This window comes from Meleagris gallopavo, chromosome 24, assembly GCF_000146605.3.
Source record: "Meleagris gallopavo isolate NT-WF06-2002-E0010 breed Aviagen turkey brand Nicholas breeding stock chromosome 24, Turkey_5.1, whole genome shotgun sequence".
NCBI lineage: Eukaryota > Metazoa > Chordata > Aves > Galliformes > Phasianidae > Meleagris > Meleagris gallopavo.
The window spans coordinates 2,832,613-2,842,660 of NC_015034.2; the positions used below are offsets into that span (position 1 = coordinate 2,832,613).

A 10,048-nucleotide genomic window follows, 5' to 3' on the forward strand; every position below is an offset into this window, starting at 1 on the left:
CCAAAGCCTCGTCTGCTTGCAGGTTAGTTGGCACACAGCTCAGGGAAAACCACACCATGCTCCTTAGGATTGAAATTTTGTGTTCACCCTCTGTCAAGCAATGCTTTCAACCTGTGCTGAATACCTGCAGACGCTTGACCTGGTATCGTACAGTAAAACAGCAGGGAAGGGGGGTCCTTTCCTGAATAACAGTTGTGTGTAGAAGCATGAATGATAATATTTTATGTACCATGATTATTGCTCAAGCAAGGTGGGTTTACCTGCCAAGACTGACTTGTTTCTGCCTGTGAGATGGCAGGTATCAGAATGAATAGTACTTAAGAAATAATACTTATCCACTGGTATTACTCATTTGTGCTGAGCTGCTGCCCTTTGCAGCCCAGGGATGCAGGGTTGGAGACCACGATGAGTCAGAAGCCCCACTTTGCTGCCAGTGATGAACTGCAGCTCTGTGCTGCTCCTCCTCTGAATCTTTTTGGTGGTTTGCTAAGCACAGGTGGGACAGGGGGAGTTCAAAAGCCAGGATTTGAATTTCAAAGTGATGGTGATTCGCACTCAAAGCTGAACAGCTCCAAACTCAAAGTAAGCCTCAGAGAGAGGAAGGCACTGTGCTTGCACACCTCTTTCATTTTCTCTCTCAGGAAGATGAAAGGCAGCTCCCACCTGCACATCTCTTTGGAGAACTTTGCTTTGAGGCTGCTGCACAGGATGATGGCATTGGCTGTGATGAGTGTGCGTGGCTCTTCCCAAAGCAGCCCCCAAGGCTCTGTCTGCAGGCTCTGCTGTTGTTTTCTGCTTGTTATCCCTCTCAGACCTCTGCAAGCCCCCATGAAAGTAAAACACAGACCCAGGTCTGCCTCAGACTATAGGAAATAAATCCAGGCACAACAGCAGTGCAGCCTAAGCCTCTCTTTGCAGGGAAGAAAATACCCCAGGGAGCTCTCCTGCAGTTGGTAATGCTCATTGCAAGGATTTTATATCAATTCTTGCAAGAAAAGCAAATGGAAGAAACTTCTTTGCAGCACTGAAACATCAAGAAGTGCAGCAATATCCAATATTTGTTTGGGGGTTTTCCTCCTTTTTTCCTGAGTTAGTTCTGCAAGCTCGCCTCCCTCACTGACATAGATGGCATTAAAAGCGATAAAAGCAGGTTAAAACATAGTTTGAAATCCAACCAGAGGAGCTGGTGCCTCTTCCTATCCCTGTGGGCCAAGTATTGCCAGCAATCTACAGGAAAGGGAACAGATGCTCCCAGAGCTCAACCTGTCCCAAAAACTCTTCCTTGGAGATTGTTGTGCTTAAAAGAAATGGGGAAAACCCTTTCTGTCTCGCTGAGCACACACACACCTCCTCCCTCCCCTCCCCACTCTTTTGAGGGGGAAAATTGTTAAGATTGAAGCTTGTTTACCAAAAGAAGGGATGACTCGGGATATATTAAGCCCACTTTTATTCCGTGGAGAGCAGAATATGACATTCATTAAACTTTTATTATTATTAATATTATTGTCCAAACAGAAGAAAAAGAAGCTTTTTTCGTTCGTAGCTGCAGCATTTGATCTCTAATTTAACCTGACGGGAAGAGAAATGGCTGTTAGACACTGGAGTTTTATCAGCATATTGCCAAATAGCACCAACTAGTTGAGCATTCATTCAAGGCACTGGAAGAGCATCTCTCTTGCATGCCCTGGGAATAGGATGGATTAATCACCTGTAATTAAATCAGCTGGAGCAAAGCATGAATGAGCCTCCTCTTTCCTGGGCTTGTGAAAGCTGTGATGCCTCCAACACATGTAAGCACAGTCCTCTATCTGCTGCATGTCTCTAAAATGCTGCTAAACATCCATTTTTTTGTTTGGTTGGTTGCTTTTCACCCTTCCTGCTTAGAATTCTGGAAAGCAAGAAGTAACTGGGGATCTCTTCACACCAGCAACAACAGAGATGCAGTGCAAGGCTGGAGGGAGATGGGAGAGTGGGCTGGGAACATCACGCTTTGTTCATCTGCCTGCCTTATCCCTTCCTTTTCTTCCTTTGCAGTTTTCTTGCTGTGGTGGTGATGAATACCGGGACTGGGAGGTCAATCTGTACCACTCCTGCAATGGCAGCGGACCGCTTGCTTGCGGCGTGCCCTACACGTGCTGCATCAGGAAGGTAAGGCAGCCAAGGCACAGAAAGTGCCTCTACTTAAGCAAAATTCCATCTTCTCTCTGGTTTCTGCACGGCTTCTTATAAATTGCATTTTGAATTGTGTCTAGGGATAGCTGTGTTTTGGTGGGCTCTGCTGTTTTAGTGTAGTGTGAATAGCAAAGCGCTGGGCTGTATTGTGCCAAGGGGATGTTTGAAATGCTGAGTTCCCGTCTTTCTACCTACTGTCAGGCATTACGTCTGGTTTGGAGGGTGATTTGACAAAGAGCAGCATCTTGAGCTGACTTGGCTGTATCTCAGCATGGATCAGGATCAGCTGTTGTCCTTTCCTTTTGCTCTCCTCTGCAGTGGCTTGCTGTTCTCAGCTTGCTGTCACTGGGTTTAGCAGTATGAGAGGTTTGTGAGTTTTGCTGTGAGAGGAGACATGAGAAGAGTTTAGGAAAAAGCCAGGAGCTGGGCGAGAAAAAGTGCAAATATCCTCAGCTGCTGTGGCTAAAAATGCTGCCAATATTGCAGAGAATAATTTGCTCTGTTTAACACCAGTGATGGACCCCTGGGCCCCCAGCACATTGCTTTGGAGGACTGCAATACTGATGGAATGATGAACACCAGCCAGCTCTGAACTTGTGCAGAACTTGCTTGTATGCTTGCATGTATCTTAAGTCTAGCATTGTTGTTGGCCTTTTTATTTATTTTTTAATGGAAAAAAAGAGGGAAATTAAATATATTTTGTTATCAGTGGAAGGCTGGCATGCAAATCAGCTGCGAAAATAATTATTTTCTCTAATCAGGGCGTTGATTAAAGATCTCTGTCAGCTCCTGAAGATGGAATTAGAAATTCATCTCCTGTCTTTTCTTTTATTACTAGTGAGGATGTGTTGGAGAAAGTCAAGTGCATTTTTCGGTATTTTTACACTCCCTGTGGTTTTTTAACAACTTGGGAAACAAAAATCCTTCACCTGGCAAACTGTTTCGGAGATGGAAGGAAACACAGATATCGAATGTAGTGGAATAAATAATAGAATCATAGAACGGCCAGGGTTGGAAGGGACCTCAAGGATCATCAGTTTCCAACCCCCTGCCACATGCAGGGCTACCAACCTCCACATCTCACAGCAGCCCAGGCTGCCCAGGGCCCCATCCAACCTGGCCTTGAACACCTCCAGGGATGGACGGGGATCCACAGCCTCTCTGGGCAGCTGTTCCAGCACCTCACCACTCTCTGTGTGAAGAATTTCTCACTGATATCCAATCTAAATGTTCCCTCCTTGAGCTTAAAGCCATTCCCTCTTGTCCTATCACTGTCTACCCTTGTAAAAAGTTGATTCAGTAGGCAACTTTTTGGCTTCCCACTTTAACGAGCCAGATCTGGAGGATGCCCTAGCCCAAGGAAGGGAAAGCCCATGGCAAATCCTGTATGCTAACTTCAACAATTAAAGCTTGTGAGAGTGTCTCTGACAGGTGGAGAAGTTTTATGGGAAGTGAGACACCCCATAACTGCATGTTGTGTAAGCTCCAGCATGGCTCTGTACGTAGACACATGTTGAAATGGCAGAGTTGTCATGGGAGTTATGCCTGCAGGCTGAGAAGGTGGGAGAAGCACCGTGGGATGAGGATGGTTGGAAAAAGCTGGTTGGGCTGAGTGATGCAAAAACCCTGCTCAAATTCCTTTCCACCAAAATATTGCTTTTAAAGGCTGAAAAGAAGATCTTACCTTGGCCCTGTATGAATTTGTCTGTGTCTGTTTGAAGTGAATGCCAGCAAAACAAACAGCTTTTTATCAGTCCTTTTGCTCTCAGGCTTCTCAATTCAGTCCTACAAACCAAGGCAACGCAAGACAGCAATATCCCAGGCTGCAGATGTTCCTTCTGTGTCCCTTCCAGCCTGGGAGCTTTTGTTGGACGCGGTGCACTGCTCATTTGTTTGAGTGGTTACTTTGTGAGTTTGTCTGGAGGAAAGAACCTGAAACATGGATTTGGAGGTCATTTGCAATGTGTCATCAGCCCGTCATTGAATGCAGACCTAAAATCATCCCATTTTCTGAGGGGGGACTTTTCCTATTACAGATCCCTCCAAAGCATTGTATTCCATTCCCTTGGGCATCTCCCAGGGCAGGCTGAGTTGTATTACTGAGAACAGGCATCCTCCAAAATCTCTCTTGCTATTTTGAAGAGTCTCATCTCCAAGGTCTACCCAGGAGTAAGGAATGGGCAAATATGCACCTACATAAGGGGCTGAGATGGGACCCTCATCTCTGAGTACTTTTCTCAGTGATTTTCCAATGCATTTTTTCATCTTGTGGGGAAAGTGTGGGTAGCTGTGCCTCTGCCGAGCACAATTCTTTGAATTGTCACTGCTGACATCTGGCACAGGTTTTGGGGGGAAAAGCAGCCAATTATAAAAAGCAAGGATCACAGCCTTTTGCCCTTGGTTGGTTTAAAATGTCTGGTTTTGCTGCTGTTTTGTGTCCTCTGGATGCATCAAAATTAATTCAGGTAGAATAAGGGCTGTCACCTCTTTTTGTGTTAGGAATATCCATTCAGCTCTGACCTTTGCTTCCATGCAGCATCTTGACAAAAAATTGATCAAAACTGAAGCATCAGTTTTCTCCTTTCTGCATTTGGCCCCAACGCAAGTTCTTGAGGGAACAGATGGGCAGGGCTGGGGGTGACTGAGAAACCCTTCAGTATTTGATGCAAGAAAGAAGAAAAGTGGCAATTTGTGCTGCAGCCAGATGTTCAAATGGATGAGCCCTACAGAAGGCAATTGTGTCACCAGTGAGGATCCTATGATGTCCACATGTGAGCAGCAAGGCCAGCTGAAAGCTGCCAAGAACGACGGTTTGGGGATTAATGGGTTTTTGTGAATTTCTTTGTTTATAATGCAAATGAAATAGATGGATCCTCGATCGTGCACGTGTTCCTTTGTATCACTACTGGCAATGGCAGTGAGAGAACTGCAAGTTCTCCATACCCACATTCTCCATTTCATGGGCCAAACCCAGGCTGAGACCTCATCCCAGAAACGCCAGCAGGTGCTTTGCTGCCAATCTCTGGATTTCCCTGCAAACCTTTAGTAGGCACAAGGACTAATTAGTCTCCTTCATCTGTAAGCAGAGCACTGAAGTGATGAGAGAAGGGATTTTGTGAGTAACGTAGATAGTCTTGTAGAGTATCACTGGGATAATTTCCCTGCCAATTACAGAAGGAACAAGCTGCAGCTTTATGGCTGGGACCTGAAAGTGCACATTTCTTTTATGCCGTGTCTTGCAGGAAAGCATAATTTACCCCTAGATGTGCACATTTCTTTTTCATCTCTGTGCCTCCAAAAGCACGGGAAGTTTTTGTTTTGTTGTCCAGGAGCTTTTGCTGGTTGCCAAAGCCATCTTTCTGAAAGCGTGATCATTTCAGCTTGTTCTTATTTTATGGATACAAGGCCCCTTTAGAATCTCACAGCATTATGGAAAATGCTGTTTTCGTAATGAAATAAGCCAAAAACAGATGAAAAGCCAACATCAGAAGATCAGTCCTGAGAGGTACGAAGTAACTGACTGGCTCAGGACGTGCTGAAGCTCCCCTCCCTCCTTCCCCCCCAGTGTGGCTTTTCATGGGATGAGTAAGAATTGGTTTTGTAACCGACGTTAGAAAATGTTGTAGTCCATTAAAAATGTACCCCTTCCATCCTGATGGAAGCAGAAGAATTTGGACTGATTTAATTTTATAGAGCTCCAGAACAGCAGTGCTTGGCTGGGATTTCTCTCATAAGCTGCAGCTCTTGAAATGCATTCATTGGCCAACAGTGATCTAAGCACTCAGAGTCTAAAATCCTAAAGTTTGTCCCTGGAGTGCTGGGAGGCTTTGGGGAAATTCCCTTTTGATTTCTGGAAAACCAAATATGTTTAATCCTAGTGAAATTCCCGTTGTTATGAAGGGGAGACGCATGTGAGAAAAATGTAAGAAAAGGAGGTTAGAATTAAACAAGGGGAAAATCAAGGGAACATCTTGCAGAGCTGCTTTGTTCAGTGCTCACGTAACACGGAGGTGGTCCCAGCTCGAATCACTGGACAAGAGATGAGAAGCATCCTCTGAAATGGCAGAAACTAAAGGGGAAAGTAGTTCAAGAAAATCATTTTCTTATTTCCTATCTGTTGCCTTTGGTTTCCTGCGGCCCAAGTTCGTGCCATCTCTCTGTTCACAGGTCCCTGGAGAAGTCATTAACACCCTGTGTGGATACAGGACACTCGATAAAGAGGTAATCTTTGCTTTTTCCTTCTTCTGTACAAGAAACCCTTGTGAAGCCCTTCCCAAAGCACCCCTAAAACGACCTGAAGCTCTGCCTCACAGTGGAAGGCTCTTCCCAATAGGGACAGCTGTTGCTGCGGCTGTATATAAATTTATTTTTATTTGTATTGATTAGCATCCCAAGGTCCTGCATGGGCTCAGAGGCTGTGGGCACGCAGCACGTTTGGGTGGTGTGTGCAGGCTTTGGTGGGGCCTTTTGGGGAGAAATGAGCTCTCTTTGGTCAGTCCTAGCAAATGCTGGCCCTGAGTTTTGGTTTTGGTGGTGGAACTGATTGTGAGGCCCCCAGGGGTGGCTGAAGGACTTGTGACAACAGAGAGATGCAGAGTGGACTGTGACTACAAAGGGACTGTTTTTTGGCAAGAAAACCCAGGGAAAAGAAGTCCAGTCTAAGAAATGGATTCTCAAACACTTGCCATGGCGCTCCTTTGCAGAACGGAGCAAATCCATCCCAACCCACAACCTCAATTCTGACTTTGGTGCTTCTTTTCAACCTTCCTCCAGCGCCTGGAGCTGCTCGATGTCATCCACGTGCGAGGCTGCATCCACGCCGTGGGGCTGTGGCTGAAAGATAACTTTGAGTCCACTTTGAGCATTGTTTGCTCCCTGCTGCTTCCCCAGGTAGGTTGTGGATCAGGTCAGCAGCATCTTGGCTTCTTTCTCTGTGCTGGGGGAGGAAAATAATTTGGTTTTAGGTAGTTTTCCCTGCTGCATTTATATCTGAGATGTGTGTCTTGAGGTAACAGCACTTTCTAGAGCAACCTTAGCAAAATTGGTAATTTACTGCTGTGGTGCTGGCTGTCTCACAGCACACTCCCACATTTAATTAATGTTCAAGTAATAGCATTTGAAAGCAAGACGTATATGATACCCAGAAATCATGTTGCATTTGTTTTTACATCTCTCTTCAAACAGTGCATAAATATCAACCAAAATAAACCATAATCATAAATTCAGCAGCTATTTCCATGCATCATGAAATCTGTGTTTAAATCATTGGCCATTACCAATGCCTGAGAATCCAGGCAGCTTTCCAGCACAGGTAATTAAGCTCTCCATCACAAATGCTGGATATAGAGAGAAATCTTTAGTTGCAGTGGGGGTTTCTCCTATGGAGAACTGTTGGCACTGTGCTTGCAAAGGTGTGAATATCTCTTAGTTCTTTCCAGAATAATCTTTAACAGTACTGCAGTAATTTGGTGTTGATTAAGTCTTTTATTAGTAGTAGTAGTAGTAGTGGTATTAATTTCCTTCAAGGCTCACATATGAAAGCTTTCTCTTTAACTCCTTGGGTATAACTTTGGGTTTGCCACTGGAGGTACTTGGTGGTGCTTTCTGGATATGGGGTTTTATCTAACTGAGGGTGAAATGATTATGTATTTTTCCTGGGCTTCCACTTGCAGTGATGTATAGAATAGTGGCTCAGTAAAGTAGAAGCTATTTGGGAAATACGTGCCACACTGAGTTAATTTTTCAAAGGACTGACTGTTCTGGATGTCTCAGATGATCATAGAATCACCTAATCACCAAGGTTGGAAAAGACCTACAAGATCATCCAGTCCAACCACCCACCTATCACCAGTATTTCCCCACTGAACCACGTCCCTTAGTGCAACATCTAAATGTTTCTTGAACCCCTCTGATCCATTCGGGCCCATTCTTGATCCGAATGAAAAAATTGAGGTGAGGAAGCAGTTTGCCCAGTCCTAGCTGCAGTGCTTCACATTTATCAAGTGCCATCTCTGCAGTGTGCAGATGAGAATGGAACCTCTGCTGTGCTACCAACAGGAAACACAACGGGCACAGAAACGGGGTGAGAAAGCACCATGAAAGAGGCGACCGCTTCCATCTGCCTTGCAGGATGTCAAGAGCCCATTACAGGAGCTGCCTGTTGCGTTATCCATTAACCTACCAACGTGGTGCTCTTAATTAGGAAGGACAGGGAGACAAACCAGTGATGGCAGTAAGGATTGCTGAGCCTTGATGAATATCAAGTGCTTTCGAGCGAGCGCTGTGATTTTTCTGGCATCCCCTTAAATGCTCTTCAGATAAAGAACGTCGTTCTTCCCATCTGCTTGCAACTTCCAGGTTTTAAATATAAATTGGATTTGATGCTGTCAAGTTTTGGAGGGAATTAAGTTAGAAATGGCCGTCTGCGTTGCCAGGAGCTGTCAGCTCAGAAACAGCTTCAACCCCAGCAACTGCCAATGGAAAGCCAGGATGAGAATATTGTCCTTGAATTGCCAGTCTGAGGAGAGCTCTGTTGACATGGAAAGGTGATGGTGCCTTGAGCTTTGGGTAAACGTATTAACACGTCTTGTCTCTGGCCATTGGGCATTTGTTGTGTTTCACTACACACTTACTCTAGTCTCAAAAGGAGCTGCAAACCACCTAAATGGAAAGCTTGCAGCAAGCCAGTGAGAAGGGTGGGACCCAAATCCACATCCTGAGTACAGTTTTGGGTTTTGGCCAATTTTCCAAAAAATGTGGCCTTCCTTAGGATCAAACTTTAACCTCAAGGATGGGGTTTTGAGCTTGGCTGATACCCATCACCGAAGTGTCCAAGATTTGTGCTTGAATTTGGGACGAGCGACATTCTTAAGCCCTTCTTATGCAGAAGGAAGTACCCAAGATAGATTTGTACTGCCATGGATTGCCGTTGGGAAGGATACCCCTGGGCAATTACTGCTCTTAGCACTGGCTTTCCATCATACTCAGATGTTGGAAACCACCACATTTTCATTTTCTCTGTTGTTTTTTTTTCCCCCTAAATATATACACGAGAGGCCTGATAGCACAAGGCTTTGCTTTCTCACAAATGTTAACGTCTCTTTTTGGATTTGGGAAATGTAAATCTGATGTGTCCTATCAGGTGTTGAACTGATCGAGGCAGGGAAAATGTTGCCTGGGAATGTCACCAGCTGCCCTCCGGGCCAGTGCAGGGCACAAGGAGTGTGTAGTTTTATGCTCACTCTTAAATCATCGATGTCTTCATCTTTTCTAAGCGAGCCATCAGGAAACTGTGGGGGGATTGGGGGGGAGGTTGGGAGAAACACTGTTTAGGGAGTGAGGATTTGATTGTTTTCATTTGTCTTGCTTTGTTTGGAGCAAAGCATAAATGCATCGATTCAATTGTTTTTCTGCCTTTGCAGAATACCTTTATTTCTCTCTTCCTATGTTTCATTCTCTTGTAACAATCCTCTCTCTTTCCCATTCTCAGCCAAGCTGCAGTCAGTGGCAAATTCACATGGTGTCCTTGTACTTTTTGTGTTTAACTGTGAAGCAGCCCCCCGGATTTTGCAGCAGAAAGCAGTGAAACACCTGAGTTTGTTTTTATAGCTTCTACCTCCCTACTTTCCCTGCGTCTGGCAGGATTATACAGGGAATCTGCAATATGCTCTTTCCCCTTTGCATGCCTGGATGGTCTCACAGCAGCTCTTGTATTAACCCAAAGAAAAGCATCTTCAACTTTCCTGTTCACTGATCCTTGCCAAAGATGTTTTCCGATGGCGTTTAATCCTTCTTAGCAAGATGGAGAAATAGCCTCTGTAATAAGGAAGAAATAAGGGGACAAAAAAAGCTCTTCATCCCTTTTTTTTTTTTCCCT

The 10,048-nt window shown here is 44.9% G+C and overlaps 1 protein-coding gene across 2 annotated transcripts in view; it reads left to right on the plus strand.

The window, feature by feature from the left end:
• The window catches only part of LOC100538523 (tetraspanin-15-like), a 37,902-nt gene that overhangs the window by 22,279 nt on the left and 5,575 nt on the right, over positions 1 to 10,048 (plus strand). For both annotated transcript variants that reach the window (XM_010723159.3, XM_010723158.3), the window contains 3 exons: positions 2,035 to 2,148; positions 6,340 to 6,393; positions 6,946 to 7,062. In XM_010723159.3, coding sequence (XP_010721461.1) covers positions 2,035 to 2,148; positions 6,340 to 6,393; positions 6,946 to 7,062 — 285 coding nt within the window. The remainder of the gene's footprint in view (positions 1 to 2,034; positions 2,149 to 6,339; positions 6,394 to 6,945; positions 7,063 to 10,048) is intronic.